This window comes from Pipistrellus hanaki, assembly GCF_964339955.1.
Source record: "Pipistrellus hanaki genome assembly, chromosome: 16".
Lineage (NCBI taxonomy): Eukaryota > Metazoa > Chordata > Mammalia > Chiroptera > Vespertilionidae > Pipistrellus > Pipistrellus hanaki.
In genome coordinates, this window is record NC_140518.1 from 2,308,985 (window position 1) to 2,327,974 (window position 18,990).

Here is an 18,990-nt window from a genome sequence, read left to right on the forward strand (position 1 = left end):
GTTCAGGGGCACCTTTGGCGCCGGGGCCTGGGGCGGCCCTCTTCCTCCCGGTCCAGCACGGCCGTGCCCGAGAGCAGGCAGCCGGCAGACAGCCTGGACCGGGCGGAGGGTGCTGGCCCCGCCCTCCGACCCGTCCCCCAGACCAGCAGCGCATTCACGTGGTTAGTTATATTTATATATTTATATATTACAGTTATATATTAAAAACAGAAAAACTTGCCTGAAGAGAAACTCCTGAAGGACCCAAGTGGCTCAGGAAGTTTACTGTCCCCCCGCCCCCCAAATTCCTTTATAAAATCTTCCAGTGCGATCTTCAGGAAACCCGCCCGCCCAGCCCCCGCCCGGCCCGCCTGTGTCCCCATGACCCGGCCTGCCAGCTCAGCCCCGCGGTGTCCAGTCTCATCTCTGGCTGTCCACGGCGGCCATGGCTTTCTGCGGGGCGCCCCCCTGCGGGGCTCCGGGGGGCCACGTGGGCTGTGGGTGGTGGAGGTGGTGGAAGCTGTGGGCCGTTGGGGAGGAGGGCGGCATCCAGGCGGCCTGGTGGCTGGGCGGGGACGAGGCCCAGAAGGGGCTGAAGCTGGCGGGGGGCGAGCAGGCCGCGGCCGTCATGGGGCTGCCGCTCTGCAGGCCCTCGGACGCGCGCAGCTTGGAGAACATGGCCAGGGCGTCGGGGAAGTTGGGCGGTGTGGCTGGCGTGTTGCTGGGGGTGCACATCTGCTCAGAGAGACACACGTGTCAGGGGGCTGTCCACGGCCCCCGAGTCCCAGCACAAAGCACCCCTCGCCGAGCCAACAAGAACAAGAACACAAGGACACCGGGCCCTTCCCACCAGCACAGGAGGGCTCCTGACGCTGAGCAGCTGCCCCGAGGCATGTGGGGCGCGAGGGGTTAATTCCCACCAGAGCCGGGTGTCAGGTTAAAGCAGGCCAGGGAGCAGCCCAGGACACCAGGTGGCCTGGCCGGTAGGAGCCCAGCGGCCCCTCGGTGATCGCCCGTGTTCCGAGCTGCTGGGGGGGGGGGGATCAGGTCCGCCCGGCAGCCCGGGGAGCGGAGGCGGTGTTGGTTTCAGGCCGCGGTAACACCAGCCTGGGTCTCGTTTCTCAGTGATGTCAGGTCTGTCCCGCTACCCTCTCGAGACTGCAGATGGGGACACCGAGGCCCAGAGCTTGGTCACTTGACAAACACCCACACAGGGGCCGAGCCAAGAAGGGGTCCGGGGTCCGCAGGCCCAAGCTGAGCCTCCCTCAGCCCCTCACAGTCAAGTGCAACTCTGTGCATGGCTCCCCAGGACAAAAACCCGGGTCTTGGTTCCTGAGTCCCGGCATCGCCCCCAGGCTGCTCTTGGCTGAGGTTGTCAAGAGGATCTGTCTGTCCCGCCCCTCTCAGCCCCCTTCCTTTCCTGGGGGTGGGGGGGGTCACCACAAACATCCTGCCTGCTGTCTTTGGCTACTGCCTGGAGGGGGCTCCCCAAACTCCTCACTATCCTGCCATTTCTGGCCAGGGAAGCCCAGCAGGAAGGGCAGGAGCCGGGGAGGGGCTGGAGCCGGCACCCGCCCTGTGAACATGGGGCTGCGGGATGGGGTGGAGGTGCCGGGAGCAGAGCCCGCACAAAGCCCGCTTCTGACCTCGCCACGCTTCTCTCTTTCCCAGGCAGCCAGGCAGCCGCGGAGTCTATCTTTGAATTTCTCCTAATTTTAGTAACACCGCCCCTCCCCCAGGCCAGATTCTAGGACTCCTCACCTGGCAGGGAGGGGCTGCAGGCTCTCAGCTCAGCCCCAGCCAGAAAGGGAGGGGACACCCCACCCAGTTCCCGGCCGCCCCAGTCAGCCGCTGGGAAGCTCTGACCATTGTCCGCCTTAGGGGCAGCCTCACCCAGACCACAGGCTTCCCTCCTCCCTCATTCCCTGCCCCACCCCCACCCCAGGGCTGGCTTCTCCGCAGCAGGAAACAATGAATGGGGGGGGGGGGGGTAGAAGCCAATTGCATCACAGCATTGTGACCAACTTCCCCAGTTCACCCAGCCAGCGAGTACTCTGCCTGCCTGTGTGAGCCAGGCAGCTCCTTAACCCCTCTGGTCCCGGAACACCGGGAGCTGCTCCAGGGGCCGAAGGCCTCCCGCTCTGTGCGTTCTGACAGCTCCTAGCACTCAGGCCCATGGCACCCCAAGACACCCCGCTGTGTCCTGCCCCACCCCCCCTTCGTCCATGGGCTTCTCCCTCCCAACCAGCCCAGGCCCCTGCCACCACGTGCCTGTGTGACGGCTACAGGCAACCCCTCTGGCTGCTCACACCTGGTGCCTTCTGATGCTGCCTCACCATCAGTCTCTGTGGCTGTTTAACTTTTCCCTTTGGTTTACTGTCTAAAGGACTAGCTCCTCGCAGGCAGGGTGTACACTGGGCCTGATGTGAGCACCGATTAGGTGGTTACACAACCCAGCCTGCCTGGGGCAAGGGAGCTTCAAAGGACTGGATACCTGGGGACGGGCAGATCAGGGGCCTCCGGACCTAGAGGGACCTCCAGTCCCAGTTCTCACCCAGAGCCTCCCTACCACGCACCACACAACGCTGTTCTGGGCGCCCTGGGCCTAGGGGGCCAGCGGAGACCCTTTGGGGGGAGTCGGGCAGGGGGCACACGCGGGGAGGGCCGGCCTTACAGTCGCAGCCCTGCCGCCAGCAGCTCTCCCCCCCCAGCCCAGGCGCTGGTCTGTGTACAGCGTGAGCCACCCCAAGGAGAAGCTGCCTTTTCTGTCTCTGTAACTACACAGGCAGGCTGGGGGCGCCAAGGACAGGCACCAAGGAGCCATTTGCAGATCCTCCGAAAAGGGAGCCACAGGCAAGGACACCAAGTGCCAAAATGCACTCCCAAAGCCACAACAGACCTGGGAGTCATGTTTTACACCCGCGGGGGCTGGGGCTGGGGCTGGGCCTGGGCGGGGACAGTCCCGCCCTCCCCCCAAGCGGGGTAATAGGTAACCAGGGGGGAGGAGGGGGAAGGACTGGCCTTCCAGTCTCGCAGGGAAGGGGTGTCCGGGGAGTGGAAGGCAGAGGCTCAGGCCTGGGGGCCGGAGGAGAAAAGAAAGCAAAGCCCGGCCCCGCCGACCACTCCTGCTCCCTGGCTCCTGTAGGTTCCCACGCCGAGATCAGAAGCAAATTCCTGGCATTTTCTGGTCAAAATCTATTCTGTCCTCTGAGCTCGGGGTATGTCCTCTTTCCCACAAACAGGAAAGAGTGTGCATACCCCTCTGGGTCGAGCCTGGCCAGGGTGGCTCTATCTCCTTCCTGTTCCCGGTGGAGCTGGGTGGTTTGGATGGGGGCTGCCTGCCCGACAGCAAGGGGGGTGTCCCCGGACACAAGACACCGCGGCCCCCGACCCTCCCGGCACCCCCCCGCCCCGCACGGGGCTCCCGGGCCCAGCCGCCCCCTCTCCGCCCCCAGAGCCCCCTCCCCGCTCCCGGCCGCCCTCCGACCCCCGGCCCCGGGGAGGACCCCGGGCGCAGGGCTTGGGGCCGGGCCGCGGCGCCGGGGGCCGGGCCCGGCCGCTTTCCTGGAAGACATTTTGGCTCTTTGTTTACATCGCGGCGCTCGCGGCAACATGGCTGTCACCGCGGGGCTGACAGCGGCGGCGGCGCCCGGCCCGGGACCCCTCCCGCCGCGGCCGCACTTACCATCTGGGGGTGGTGGTGGCCGTTGGGAATGTTGGTTTCTTGGAAAAACGTGCTCAGGGCGGTCTGCGGGGACAGCGCGGGGCGGTCAGCCGGGCCGCCCCCGAACGGCCGGCCCCGCTGGGCCCCGGCCCCGGCCCCGGCCCCGGCCCCTCCGCCGGCCGGACGCGCCGCCATGGGGCGTCCCCGGGCCCCGCGCGGGGGCACCGGCGGCAGGGCCCTCCGCGCCGCCCCGGCCCGCGCCCCACCTCGCGGCCGCGGATCGCCTTCCGGGACCTCGCTACCCCCCCCCCCTCCGGCCCCGAGGCCGCCCCGCCGCCCGCACCTCGAACTGCCAGTGGGCCGCCTGCAGGAGCTGCTTCGCCTGGTCGGCCGCACAGCCCGCCGCCAGCACGAACTGGTTGATCATGACCTGGTGCCGCAGCTCCTCCATGTTCACCGACATGGCTGCGCCGGCGCGGGGCTCGGCGGCCGCGGGAGGCCGGCGCCCTGGGCTCGCGCTCCCGCCCGCCGCCTCGGCCGCCGCCGCCGCGCTGCCCGCCGGCGAGAGTCGCGGTGCGGCTCCCGCGGCCGCCGGCGCACAAACAACGGCGCGGGGCGGGGCGGGGGCCAACGTTCGGGGGCCGCGAGCCGCCGCCGCTGATTGGCCCGCGCCGCGCGGCCCGCTCCCGGTTCCGAGCGGACGTTCGGTTCGAACCCCGAGGCCTCCGGACCGCACTGTTTCCCTTTTTTCGCCCGGCCGCGCCCATTGGCGGAGGCCGGCGCCGTGGGGCGCCGCGCCATTGGCCGGCCGCAGTGTTTTGGCCCGTTCGGGCTCGCGATTGGCCACGGCCCTGCGTTTGGGGCGGGGCCGCGCGCGCTGATTGGTTCCCCGTGAGCCCGTTTGAACTCAACTTGAAAACCCGGAGTGCCTGTTGATTGGCCCAGGCCCCTCTGTTTGGTGTTGTAGGCTTGGGGGGTGGTGCGGCCAAGTTCATTCATTACTTCATTGAGACTGAACATGCTCAGCTGGAAAAGCGAGACAGAGTGGCTTTGACTCATTTCCTCTGAAAGATGTGGTCATCTCGAGAAACAGAACGATCAAAACAGAAAGCAGATAGAGCCTGCGCAGCTGCTCAAGCCTCAGAGAGTGTTTATTTTTTTTAAATCGTTCAAACAGCTCTACTCCTTTTTAGCCTTTTAAAAAAATAGAACGTACCCTTTTCATACTTCCTTCCCGTCACTACCCACCCCAAAGGCCAAGCAGGTTTTCTGTGTGTGTGTGTGTTTGTGTGTGTGTGTGTGTTTGTTTGTGTGTGTTTAGACCAAAACTTAGCTCTCTGAAAATGTAAACCAATGCTAATGTACCCTAAATATCATTGCAAGGGAATAAATAAGACCTTCTCAGTCACTAATATCCTAAGCTCCGATTTTTGTTGTTGTTGTTGTTGTTAAATTGATTGATTTAACCAAATATTTAATTTCTACCCTCTTTTTCATGCATTGTTATACAGGTTCTGGCTCTCAATCCTAGGCACTTAAAAACAGTTTGTTTGTAGTGCTCCACCTTCTGGATTAGGATTTGAGCTTCTGGGCTGTGGTTGGGAACTGAGGGGGTGGATAGAGAACTAAGAGTTGAAGCAGCCTGCGGAAGGGCAGAGACCTTAGGAAGATAACATTACTAGAGATTCCCTATTAGAGTGTCTGTTTCTAAAAAAAAGTATTACGTTTCGGATCTTTTGAGGCTAAGAATAAAGAGCCATGATCCTATTCTGAGTTTGCCTGAAGTGGATTTACAGGACCATCTAAACATAGAGCATAAACTGGGAAATAGTGACACCCAATGCTTATTTCTGATGAAAAACAGCCTCGGGCACTAGCATGAATTTCCCCCTTTTAGCCTTTTGTCTGTTTGTTTGTTTTGAAGGGACGGGAGTCAGCTTTTTGCTGTGATTACACTTGGCCTCCCCACCGTGTGCCTGGGCTGAGACCGGCGGGCGGGCGGCCGGAGAGGCCAGTCCGGCTCGCAGCTCTTCCCCCGGTAATTGCAGGGTGAAATCAAAAGTGGGCAGCCAGCCGCCTCCGCGCTGGGCGCTCAGGCCGCCACAGCCCTGGAACCAGGAAGTCCTGTCACTGCGGGCGTGCTTTCACAGGTCCGTGCAGGTGCCAAACGTGCCAGGGCCGTGAGTGGCAGCATGTCCCCGGGCGGAGGCATTCAGCCCGCAGGAGTCCTTAGGTCTCAAGTAAGGAGTTCGCAAGGGAGACGAGGGCCCGAAAGTGCCCACATTGCCAAACCCCTTGCCTCCTGAGGCAGTCTGTCCCGAAGGGTGGTGTAAGGTTTACCACCTGCAGGGCACCTGGGAGAGGCGTGGAAGGCAAGACCCCCAAGCCAGAGAGACGGGATGACGGTTCTTTACGATGGGCCTGAGGTTGCTCTGGGCCGAGTGACATGCGGCTGCGAGGCAGAACGTGATCATTTGGCTTCATCCTCCTCTGGGCTGGATAACCTGCCCGGCCTCCCCCCCCCCCCCCCCGCAACTCCCCCCTCCTTACACCCCCCCCCCCCCAGATCAGTGCAGGGAGCACGGATGAGGTCATGTTTAGAGGGCTCTGAGCTGTGGGATGAAAGCGACTCCCAAGTGCAAGGTGTCATTAACTCAGGTGTTATTATTTTATCTGCGAGGACAATGTGCGCAGGTAGAGCAGAGCCATAAACACAGGCCCATTAACAGCAAATGGAGCACAGCCGTGCCCTGGGAGGAACAGAATCCTCCCCCGTGAGGGGTCTCGGCTGCAGAATGAGCCGAGGCGCAGCTGGGATGAGAAGCAGCCTTGGCCAGGATTCCCTCGGGTGCGGATAACGAGGATGTTTTATTTTATATACATATATTGGTTTCAGCCAGGGAGGGAGGTAGAAACATCAATGATGAGAGAGAATCATTGATCCGTTGTCTTCTGCACCTCCACGCCCCCCCACTCCCCATGGGGACGGAGCCTGCAACCCCTGCATTTGCCCTTGACGGGACCCTTTGGTCTGCAGGCTGACGCTCTATCCACCCAACCGGCTAGGGCTTTTTAAAGCTCTTTTTTTCTACTGCGGAGGTTTGAAAATGAGTGAGCCTCGGTGGGGAAGGGGGGCCAGCTGCCTTGTGCCATCGTGGGAGGGATGGAGGATTGTAATCCCCACCTCCATCTCTGCAGGGCACTGGGTTCCTGTCCTTCCTTCCTCCTTTCTCTCTTACTCCCCTGACCCAAATGGGTCCAACCCAGCTGAGGGGAACTCGAGGGCCCTCAGGTACGGAAGGCCCGCCGTGTGCAGGATCCTGGGACACTGCACTGCGCTGCACAGCATCTCTGGCTTCAAACTCCCAATTGGTGTGAAGCTCGGAGAGGGCAAGGAACCTCCTCAGGGTCACACAGCCCCTGCCTGATGTATGCCAGCAGTAAGATCAGACGGCTTAGATCGGGTGTGAGTGATCCCGAGCTCATTTCCTTCCTCCCCTCCTTCCTTATTATTATTATTATTATTATTATTATTATTATTTTAGTTCCTCTATTGTTGCTTCAAGACGCCCAGGCAAAGGGACACTGTGACCACGTGGTTAGGAGGAGCAGAGAGATACTGAGAGGAGAGGAAGATGGGAAAGGATGCCAATGCCAAGATAGGAGACAGCCCTCAGGCCGCGGGCTGCTCCTGTGGTCAGCCCGGAGGCGGAGCGGCAGCGGGGACGAGGGCAGGCAGCTCCCTGCGGGGGGGGGGGGGGGGGGGCGGGGGGCGGGGTACGGACTCTGCCGCTATTGCTGGCTCTGTCTGCTCAGTGCGACCTCAGTTCGTAACTACTTTTCCTTGCGAATGGGAGCCGTGTCTACTGTAAGATGGGTCAGGCCGATCTGGCCACGTTGGAAGCACTGATCTTTTTCTAGTCTTTTCCATAAAGCCCATGGGGGCTCAGTGCCAGCGTGGTCCCTCCACTGCCGGCCCATGCCAGTCCTCCCCCGTGAGGACTGAGATTGGTGTCTACTGAGAATGTGCTGTGAACGCGGCTCTGCTCAGTTCTTTTTATTTTATTTTTTTTATTTTAAATATATATATTTTATTGATTTTCCACAGAGTGGAAGGGAGAGGGATAGAGCTAGAAATGTCTATGAGAGAGAAACATCGACCAGCTGCCTCCTACACAACCCCCACTGGGGATGTGCCCGCAACCAAGGTACATGCCCTTGACCGGAATCGAACCCGGGTCCCTTCAGTCCCCAAGCCGACGCTCTATCCACTGAGCCAAACCGGTTTCAGCTCTGCTCAGTTCTGTTCTTCTTTCTTTTTAAAAAAAATTACCTTAGTTAGCACAACAACCCAGCGATGTTGGGACCGGGCCTATCCTCAATGAACAGACGCGAGAAATGGGATCAGAGAGGTTAAGTGACTTGCCCTACGTCGCTCAGCGAGCTCAGGGTGGAGCTGAGAGCTGAACCCCTGGGGCTCCCCAAGACCCCAGTCTACTCTCCAGCCTGGCCTGCCCACTGCTCCACCCCCTCCTCCCCAGGGACCCTGGGCAGGTAGGGACGCTGGTCTGTGCTGTGAGGAGGAGCCGGGCGGTCAGAGCTGCTCGGGGGCTGAGTTCACGCCGGTGTACACGATGACCGGTTCACCCACGGCCACGTGCCTCCGGGGACAAAGGCCAGACCGCGCCCCGCAGAGCTAATGGCGTTTTCCGAACAGCCCGCGGCCGGACGCCCGTCCTGTGCCCGCGGCCGGCGATAAGGCGGCCTCACCACGCGGCAGGTGTGCGGGGGAGGTGTGTCCCCGCAGGCCTTTGGAAGGGGCCCCGAGGTCGGGGCTTGGCCGAGGGGAGGAGGCAGGCAGTCAGGGACAGCTCGGGAGCCGCCCTCCGCTCAGGGGGCCTTGGCGGCCGGCTTGGACCCAGGCTCCCAGCCACTTTCCCTCAGCGGCGCCGGGCCTCCCAACCCCACCCCGGCATCCAAAACACAGAGTCTTGTTGCTGTGGCAGCTGCTAACCTGACTGCCCCCTCCCCCCGCCATTTTTAAAAGAAATATATCATACACCGCCTTAGCTCAGTGGTCGGCAAACTGCAGCTCGAGAGCCACAGTTTGTTGCGTTTGCCGACCACTGCCTTAGGAAAAACACTTAAAAACCGTTTTAATAATGTACTAATGTCTTTAACCTGAAGTCAAAACTTCTGGGTAAGGGTAATGCCTTACGCAGTGGTCGGCAAACTCATTAGTCAACAGAGTGGCAGTTTGCCGGCCACTGCCCTAGCTGGTTTGGCTCCATGGATAGAACATCGGTTTGAGGACTGAAGGGTCCCTGGTTCGATTCTGGTCCATGGCATACCCCTCGATTGCAGGTTCTATCCCTGGCCCTGGCCAGGGCGTGTGCAGGAGGCAACCAATTGATGTGTCTGTCTCACATCGATGCTTCTCTCTCTCTATCTCTCCTCCCATTCCACCCTCTCTAAAAAAGAAAGAAAATAAAAGAAATATACCATACACCAAGAGTTTGTGTATAACCTACGCACAATCTGAAGAGTAGGAAAGATCCCAGCATGCTAGTAGAACTTAAAAGTCCTAGACTAGTACCTTTGAAACCCTCACATGACTCTCCCCCAAAACATACTCCCTACGCCCCAAACTCATGATCCTTAAATGTGCATTAGTCATTTCCTCGGTTTTCTTTGTCAGATAATCCATTGTTTGTGGTATCTCCAAGCAGTGCATTGTGGGTATGACAGATGGAGCTCATTGAGCAGGTGACTCACCTTTCTGCGGGGCTCAGTCCCGTCCCCTCCACTCACCCGCGGGTGAGCTCAGCAGAGGCCCCTTACCAATATGGAGCGCTTGAAGCAAGGGCTGGCTCTCTTCCATGACCTCAGACAACGCTGAGCCAAGCTAGCAATCATAAGTCATGAGCAGGTAGTCCTGGAAGGCTCCCTGGAGGAGGGGGGGACTGAAGCTGGGAAGGACTGGGGTGGATAGGAAGGAGAAGGAAGGGGCTTTTTTTTGGAGGGGCGGGGGGAAACAGTGGAAACCCAAGCACAGAGTGACCTTGAAAGCAAGTTTATAGCCAGGCTCGTTCAGGGCATCTGTTGGGAGACAGTGGGGTGAGGGAGTTGCTGAGCTTGGATGGGGCAATGGTTAGCGTTGACCTGCTCTGGGCGGTGGAGAGGAGAGTGGTTAGTGTCCCTTCCTTTAGCCACACACACAAATGGTCCATGCTTTCTCAAGAGGGTGCAGAGACCCCTTAGATCAGCCGGGACAGGCCAAGCGAGGTTGAGGTAACACGCAGTCCCAAAGTCTTTTTAAAAAAATATATTTTATTGATTTTTTACAGAGAGGAAGGGAGAGGGAGATAGAACTAGAAAGATCCATGAGAGAGAAACATGGACCAGCTGCCTCCTGCACACCCCCCTCCGGGGATATGCCTGCAACTAAGGTACATGCCCTTGACCGGAATCGAACCTGGGACCCTTGAGTCCGCAGACCGACGCTCTATCCACTGAGCCACACCGGTTTCAGCCAGTCCCAAAGCCTTGCTTCTCCCCCAGGCACAGCCTGCTGCCATCTGGTGGCCCTCCGGGCAGTGACTTAGTGTCCCAGCCCGGAGCGGCCCTGGCCTTGCAGCTCAGAGTTGGCACCATTCGGCCCCGGGGTGCCCCGGGCTTGCAGATGGGGTTCTCCTGGGACCAGCCGTGCCCATGGGTTCCGTGGAGTGCAAGGCGGGCCACAAAGCCCTGGGCACCGAGGCCAGGCTCCTGCCTGGAAGCCGTACACACGCTGTCCGCTGTGTCTGGTCTGGAGGAGGCGCATGGGGGCTCCTGACCACCCTCCGCACACAGGCCCGGGTCCGAGAACATCAGCAGCGTCTGGCCCTCGGGCGCTCCCTCCCACGGGCCTGCCAGGAGCCTGTTTTCCTTGCTTATCGCTAGCTGCCTGTCCCTCCGTCTCAGGCCTGGAGGGAACCACGTGGAGGAGAGACTGCTCGGGGCTGATGTTTCCCGGAAGCTTCTGGAGGTTGCAGAGTCACCATGTTTGGGCCCAGCCGCTGTGCTGGCAGCGCCCACGCCCCGGGCAGTGCTCCCGGGGAGGAAGGAGGAAGCCCCTGGAAGGAGGGCGCCGGGCTGCACCCCTCGGAGTCGGAACCCCCAGGAGGTGCCTCGTCGCTGTTACGGAGCGAGTCCCCAAGAGCCGGACCACCGGAGCCAATTTGATTAAGCATGCTAGAGTTTATTACAGATTCGAATCCAGGCTCAAACCTTGGCTGACGCAGCAGCCGGCAAACACCCAGGTGAGAGCCCCGATGGAGGGGCAGTCCCTCCAGAGCGCTCACACAAAAACACAGACAAACACACACCTACCGCGGCCAGTCAGGCTCTCCGGACCGGGGTCCCTCATGGTCCTGGCTGGGGATCCCAGACGAATTCGTGATCCCCAAGGACCACCAGGGAGCCGAGTCTGATGCAATAAGCAAAAGAGCCTTCTCCATGCTAGCATGGGCTGTCCCACTCATGCCTGCAGCATGGCGGAAGAGAGCGAATTTCGCCCAGTCCAGGGGTTTTACTCAGGTCGGTGGTGATGTCACTGCCTCGGCTAACCCTGATTGGCCCCTCAGGACAAAGAACTGGCCGTACTTATCTGTTCCTAAATCCTAAAGACTAAATTCTAAAGACTGGGGACAGCCCGCAGGGTTGGTTCCCAGTCACACCCTGCTGGACATTGGAATGTGGCCCTATCTGGCCCATAATACAAAAGCAGAACTAAAGGTTATCTACAGTTTCTACCCCTGAAGCTACTGAGTCAGTGGGAGTCAATCTCCTGTAACTACCCTATTGTTTAAGCAAGTAATCGAAGGTGGAAGTCAGATAGCAAGGTTAAAATTCAAACAGCAGTTTTTACCCAAATATGATTTCCACCATATTTCAGTCGCCAGTGGCACCCAATCTCCCGGCCCAGGGCCCTCAGAGCACATGGGGTCCAGCCCTCCGGGCGCTCCGGCCTGGTGCTGTCCACGACCCGCTGTGGACGGAGCCGGCTCTCGGAAGGGACGGCGGGCGGCAGGGTGTCTGCAGGCCTGTGGGAGGCCGCTGCTCCTCTGCGCACCCTCGGCGTGAAGGTTGAAGCCCAAAAGGGTCCAGAGAGGAGAGGAGAGGGAGGGTGAGGGCTGGTTGAAAATTGTCCTGATTCTGCCCTAGCTGGTTTGGCTCAGTGGATAGAGCATCGGCCTGCGGACTCAAGGGTCCCAGGTTCGATTCCGGTCAAGGGCATGTGCCTTGGTTGCACCAGTGTGGGGTGTGCAGGAGGCAGCTGATCGATGTTTCCCTCTCATCGATGTTTCTAACTCTCTATCCCTCTCCCTTCCTCTCTGTAAAAAATCAATTAAAAATATATTAAAAAAGAGAGAGAGAGAGAAAGAGAGAGAGAGAGAGAGAGAGAATGGTCAGATAAGGAGCGCTGGAGAAGAAGCGGCAGCAGGCGGCAGGCAGATTGCATTAGGAGGAGGGCGATAAGGGGGGGGAGGGAGGCCCCAGGCAGGCCCTCTGTCTGACCAGCTCTGTGGCCGGTGGCCGGCAGGCCTGCGCAGGGCGGGCTGTCCCGGTGACGGCTGGTGGGACAGGCAATCTGGTAGGACAGACCTGGGACTTTGAACGCTGATGAACCTCAGGCAAGTTCCCGCTCCCTGGGCCTCCTCGAGTTGCCCGTCTGGGAAATGGAAACAACTACGGTGCTTACCTCTGAGGGTTATTTTGAAGATTAAGTGAGACGGAGCGTTTAAAAGTGCTTGCATGGCCGAAGCCGGTTTGGCTCAGTGGTAGAGCGTCTGAGGGGTCCCGGGTTCGATTCCGGTCAAGGGCATGTACATTGGTTGTGGGCACATCCCCGATAGGGGGTGTGCAAGAGGCAGCTGGTCGATGTTTCTCTCTCATCGATGTTTCTAGCTCTCTATCTCTCTCCCTTCCTCTCTGTAAAAAATCAATAAAAAATATATTTAAAAGAATAAAAAATAAAAAAATAAAATGCTTGCATGGAGTCATTGCTCAAAAATAATTTTTCTTGCCCTAGCTGGTTTGGCTCAGTGGATAGAGAGCATGGGCCTTGGGACTGAAGGGTCCCAGGATGGGTTCCAGTCAGGGCACAGGCCCGGGTTGCAGGCTCCATGCCCAGTGTGGGGCGTGCAGGAGGCAGCCGTTCAATGATCCTCTCTCGCCATTGATGTTTCTCTCTCTCTCTCCGTCTCCGAAGTAAACCAACAAACAAACAAACAAAAATAAAAGTAATCATTTATTGAGCACTGCTGTGTGCCAGGACTTGTACTAGGGCAGTGGTGGGCAAACTCATTAGTTAACAGACTGGCAAACCATGGCTCTTGAGCCACATGTGGCTCACGAGCTGCAGATTGCTGACCACTGTCTAGGGCTTCGGATGTGTCCAACTGAAGATACACACACTCTGCTGGTCTCGGGCTCATGCACAGGAGAGAGGACTGAGCTCAGAGACGCGGTACTTTTCCCAGGAGGCACAGGCCATGGGAGAGAGCCGGCTTGAACCCCTTCTCTGTGGCTCCGGAGCCCATGAGCCCTCGGCCTCTGGGGGCTGGGGGGCCTGGAGGTCAGCATGCACGGAGGCCGCAGGAGGGACCCACTCGCTGCACGGAGGGGGCCCGGCTCGCAGAGGTGGCTTCGCGGGCCAGGTGCGGTTCCGCCGAGCGGGGCTCACCCCGCACACAGGCGTTGGAAGGGCACACGGGGAGGGGTTGTCACGAGCAAACACGACAGCAGGACTGATGGCTGTCTCTGGGGCGCAAGCAGGTTATGGGGAAGCAGAGGGCGGAGAGGGTGTGGGGATGAGTCTGTTTTGTGTAAGGTCATGGGGAGCCATTGGAGGTGTGAGGGCGAGGGAGCACGTGCTGTGCTGACTCTGCATGTGAGGCGTCATCCCGAGAGGAACGTCCAGAATGGCAGAGGCGAGAGGACAGGGAGAGGGAGGCCGGAACCCCGGAGGGGAAGCCCGTGGAACGCCGGACCTCCCTCCATCCTCAGATTGCATCGCCGACTGTAAAAGATAACAGTCCGCAGCTGAGCAATACGATAAACACACACCTCGGGGCGCTGTAAAGATCTAAGGCCCCGGTTTACTGCTGTCGGGAGCATCTGTTTACGGCTCTGCCGCGCCCTGCGCAGCCTTTGAGGTGCCTGTGAGAGAGGAGCCGCCGCCGAACAGCGAGCACAGCTCAGGGTAAGAGTCACAGCAGAGGAGCCCGGAACTGCTGCGGGGTGGGCTGTGGCGGGGTCAGGGCACCCACTGGTGTGACCGGACACTTCTCACCCACCCGCTGAGGACCTGCCCGAACCCTGAGCCGCCATCCCTCCTTCTCAGCACCCTTTGGAGCCTGCGCCTCCGGGAGGAGCTGGTGACGGCTGACCGCAGCTCCACTATCAGAGGGAGAGAGAGAAACATCCACGACGAGAGAGAATCACGGATCTGCTGCCTCCTGCACGCCCCCTACTGGAGCCCACAACCCCGGCATGTGCCCTGACTGGGAGTCAAACCCTGACCTCCCGGTTCATAGGTCAATCAATGCTCAACCGCTGAGCCACGCCGGCCGGCTCTGGGCTCTCTCATGCCAGCCGGAGCTGCGTGAGGTCACTGCCATACTAGGGCCATGGGCTGTGCGTCGGGTGCGTCTGTGTCAGGGTTCTGAGCTGTGTCCCGGAGCTGGCATCTCCTCTTCCACGGACTTTAGAGAACAGCCTACTCCGAGAAGGAAGGAAAGCGGGCCGGCAGGATGGGGGTTCCCGAAGGCAGGCCCAGTGCGAGCAGCCTGGGGTCCCCGGGCTCAGATGCTGGCCGGCTCAGTGAGTCCCCTCCCCTCTCCAGCCACGGCTTCCTCCTCCGTCCGGCAGGGGGTGGGCGAGGTGGCCTCAGGCTGCTGCCAGGACACCATGGGGAGCCCTGGCCGAGGGGGAGATTCGTCCTCCTTTTCTCGCCTGGATGGCTCAGCGGCCGCAGCGGAGCGTGTGGGAGCCGCGTGAGGCCGTCACCACACTGCCCGTCCGCGTGCTGGCGTCCCTGGGCTCTTTGCCGGCCGGTGTTTACCGAGGAGGGCGGCCAGGCCGCCGATCTGCACCCACCGGGCTGCCACGTTCGTGGGGCATGTTCACACCAACCTGATCACGGAGTGCGGGGCTGAGCTCAAAGCCAAGGGCAGGCAGCGTCAATGAAGGAAGAGCGACTGTGTGCACAGGAAGGAGTGGCCAGGCTCTGGTCCTTGCTAGGAATTCCTGGGCCTAAACTAAGGCGACGAGAACGGCCCCGCCCGGCCGGAGCGGCTCAGCCGTTGAGCGTTGACCCAGGAACCAGGAGCTCTCGGGTTTTATTCCTGATCAGGGCACATGCCTGGGTCACGGGCTTGATCCTCAGTAGCGGGTATGCAGGAGGCAGCTGATAGATGTTTCTCTCTTATCGATGTTCCTATCTCTCCCTCTCCCTTCCTCTCTTTCTTAAAAAAAAAAAAAATCAATAAGAAACATTATATAAAACATTATATATATATATATATATATATATATGTATATATATATATATATATATATAATGGCCTAATTCCCTTTTTAATGCGTTTTTATTGATTTGCTGTCTCCTGCCTCCTGGGCTCGAGCCCACAACCCAGGCATGTGCCCTGACCAGAAATCAAACCCGAGAGTTCTTGGTTCCTGGATCAATGCTCAACCACTGAGCCACACTTGCCGGCCTCTCGTCCTTTAAACTGGGCCGCGAGAAGGATTCATGTGAGGCACCTGCCTGACTCGAGAGCCGAGGAAAGGTTACCCCCAGGCCCTTAGCCTCCCGCCCTGGGCCGGCCACAGGGGCAGGGACACATGGTTTTCTCCGGGGCCTTCCGGGGACAGCAGGCGAGGACGCTCCACACCCCGCTGAGGGCTGGCGCTGGGCGCACAGCCCTCCGTCATCCGCGGCCACAGCTGAGGAGGACTGAACAGAGAGGAATCGCATTTGGCGAGAAGCACAGCATGGAGGCCGAGTGCCGTTCCCCGGAGGACGAGCTCGGCGGGAGAAGAGGAGCCCTGCGTGGGTCCCGGGGCGTGTCCGTGTGGGGGCGTCGGAGCCGGCTCCTCTGTGGGCGTCAGCCTGGCCCACTGCCCGAGCAGGATGGGAAATCCTCAGCTGAAGGTGTTGGCTCGAACCCCCGGACACCAGGGGCCTGGGAGAGGGATCAGGGCCCTGAGGCTGCTGATGGGGCCCTGTCTTTTGGGGAGAACCCGGCTCTTGCTCGGAACAGCCAGGCTGCAATCTTCTTACCCCCTAGCAGGGCCAGAATGGCCTGCAAACAGCCCGGAAGGGGCCTGGCCCGCTCCCCAGGCCCCATGTACCCTCCTTCCCCCTCTCCCTGCCTGTGATGACCGGGCTGTGGCCGCCAGCGTTTCACCTGCATCTCCCTCCTCGAACAGGAATCCGCAGAGCCACTGAGAGGAGGGGATGTGCCGCAGAGAGAAGCGGAAACTAGGACAGCCCGAGTGAGCAGAGCTTGGAGCCCAGGGGGACGGCTGACCTGGAAATGACTGTCCCTGCGCTTCCCCCACCCGCTCTCCTTTCTCCCTCAGCCCCGAGGCTGAGAGGGGCTGGGAGCTCATGAACTGCGGGCTTCTGCCTCCTGCCTTCCCCGGATGCTTTAAGAAAACCCCGAGACCGTGAAGCGCTGGCGCTCTGCTGGGATTCTCCCGGGGGCTGCGTCTGTGGCCGGGAGAGCACAAGCTGCCGGCGGCTCTTTGCACAAAGGACACTGCAATTTGCATTTCATTTCCCTGCGTGTGCGGTGCCATCTCCGGGACATTCAGCCAAGGTGAAAGCGTTTGTGTGGCTCTCTCCACGGAGGTCGCTCCTGGTTCCTTTCCCTCTGGCCTGTGCCATCGCCTCCTGCAGGCCTCCTCCCAGCCCAGATCTCACCCAGATCTCTGGTGAGGGAGCCAGCGGGCACAGCGAGGAAGACGGAGAGGCCAGCCGGCCTGGCAGCCAGAGGGCCTCCCCGGGCGTGGCTGCGCGCCTGCTCTTTGCCCTGGACCCCGGCTGAGCTCTCTCTCCCCAGACTGCAACCCTGCGAGACTACAGCGCAGGAAGTGGGGCTCCAACTCGATTAGTTCACAGGAAGCCTCTGTGATCTAGAATTTTCTCTGCGCTTTCCCTGGTGCCTTTTTCTTCTGCCTCATGACCCCAGGCAGCTGGCTATGGCTGCTGCTGCTGCTGCTGCTGCTTCTTCTTCTTCTTCTTTTAAAATATATTTTTATTGATTTCAGAGAGGAAAGGAGAGGAAGAGAGAGAGAAACATCCATGCTGAGAATCTTTGTTTTATGTTTTGTTTTGTTTTGTTTTGAAAATATGTTTTTATTAATTTTTTTTTTTTTTTTTTTTTTTTTTTTTTTTTTTTTAAGAAAGAGGGAGAGAGAGAGAGAAACATTGATGAGAGAAATGTCCATGCCTCCTGTGTGGCCCCTCCTGGGGATTGAATCTGAAACCTGGGCATGTGTCCTGACCAGAGACTGAATGGGTGACCACATGGGAAGACATTCAACCACGTGATGAGAATCTTTGATCGGCTGCCTCCTGCACACCCCACACGGGGGACTGAGTGTGCCCCGACTGGGAATCCAACCGGGACCTCTGGTTCATAGCTTGACACTCAGCCCCTGAGCCACGCTGGCTGGGCTCTGGCTCCTTTTTGAACCGAGCCCTGGCTCCGTCACTGCCTGGCCATCCTGCAGACTGACGCTTGATGCTCAGACGGGGTCTGAAGGTACACAGGGTGAGGGTGCTGATTTGTCGAACTCAGAACCCAGTGCTTTTCTCTGCCTCCGTTTCTCCCACTATAAACCGGGGTGTTAGAGCAGGTGCGTCACGGGGCTGCAGTGAGGGGTGCTTCCGTGTGTGAGAGCGTGAACACGAGGGCCTGGCACCCAGGGGGTGCTCGGTGAATGCCCCGTGTCACTCTGCGGGGCCTTGCTTTTCTCTACTGCCCCAGGCATGGACTCAGGACACATTCACGGGAAGAGAACCCTAGTTATAGGCGTGGGGAGCTACTCTGTTCGCCAAGATGGGAAGGAACCAGTTTCCCCGGCTCGGTGCAGGCTGAGGTGGGGCCAGAGCAGATCCTTGGGAGCCACACGAGTGAGCTGCCGGGTAGCTCAGGTGGTTAGAGCATCATCCTGACACCCCAAGGTGTTGGGTTCGATCCCCAGTCAGGGCCCATAGGAGAATCGACCAGTGAATACATAAATCAGTAGAATAACAAATCGTCATTTCTCTCTCTCCCGCCCCCTTTCCCTTCCTCTCTCTCTCTCTCTCTCTGAAAACCAATCAATAAAAAGAAAAAGGCTGAGCTGCCTGATTGAGCCACACCCCGGCCTGGCTCTGCCTGGGAATGAGAGACCCTCAGACGCTGCTAACCCCCCCCAGGCACGCTTTACCACACGCTGAGAGCAGGAAGGACAGAGGCGTCCGGGCAGAGCCCAGGGTGCGAGGCGGCAGTGCACCCGGCATGCGCGGGAGGCCTCGGGTGAAGCAGTTCTAGACGCTTCGCGACTTGCGGTTCACCTTGACCCGGTAACGACAGGCGGGGCCTGTGTGTGGTGAAAGGGTGTGGAGGAGGACACCAGCTCCCACCCAAGGTGTGTCTGAAACCTTGGGCGGTTAGGCCGGGCTGGGGGAGGGCTTTGTGCCGCAGGCCGTGCTGCTGCGGGTCTGAGCCAGGGACCTGCCCTTGGTGTCAGTCCTCACAAATGACCCCAGACACATCCCTCCATCCCAGGACCTTGGAGAAAGCCAGTCACCTGGGCTAGGTGCCCTTAGCTCCGGAGGTGCTGGCTGCTGCTGGAAAGAAGGTGATGGGAATGCGAACTGTCCTCAGGAAAAGGGGAGAGTCTAGAAAATGGCACTCCAGACCCAGTCAAGGGGCCAGAACCCCAAACCTTGCTGAAGAACTGGGAACTTGTGTTCTAGCCGCTGAGGTTTTTGCTGATCAGTCCACCCTCTCAGACACACACACACACACCAGGCCCACAGGTAAAATACAAGGTCTGCCACACAGGCCGGGTCTGTAATTACGCTTCGGTGTGACGTCTTCTGTCTGTCCGAGCTCTCCACCGGCGTGGGGTTTTGGAACCAAGCCTTCCCCAAGTTTCCAAAAGAGACAGCCAGGGCGTGGTGTCTTTTTTAAAATATATTTTTATTGATTGCAAAGAGGAAGGGAGAGGGAGGGAGAGAGAGAGAGAGAGAGAGACAGGAAATCAATGATGAGAGAATCATTGTTTGGCCGCCTCCTGTAAGG

General features: G+C 59.4%; 1 protein-coding gene across 2 annotated transcripts; it reads right to left on the reverse strand.

Moving 5' to 3' along the window:
• Positions 1-162: 162 nt before the first annotated feature.
• UBALD2 (UBA like domain containing 2) lies at positions 163-4,382 on the reverse strand. 2 transcript variants are annotated; one of them, XM_084861810.1, is made up of 3 exons: positions 3,987-4,373; positions 3,665-3,727; positions 163-714 (listed from the first exon to the last, which is right to left on the reverse strand). In XM_084861810.1, the coding sequence occupies exons 1-3, from the start codon at positions 4,104-4,106 to the stop codon at positions 400-402; spliced, it is 498 nt and encodes a 165-aa protein (XP_084717936.1). In that variant the 5' UTR covers positions 4,107-4,373; the 3' UTR covers positions 163-399. The 2 variants fall into 2 exon arrangements, with proteins under 2 accessions (XP_084717936.1, XP_084717937.1); XM_084861811.1 differs by lacking the exon at positions 3,665-3,727 and having other exon boundaries at positions 3,987-4,382.
• Positions 4,383-18,990: the final 14,608 nt, after the last annotated feature.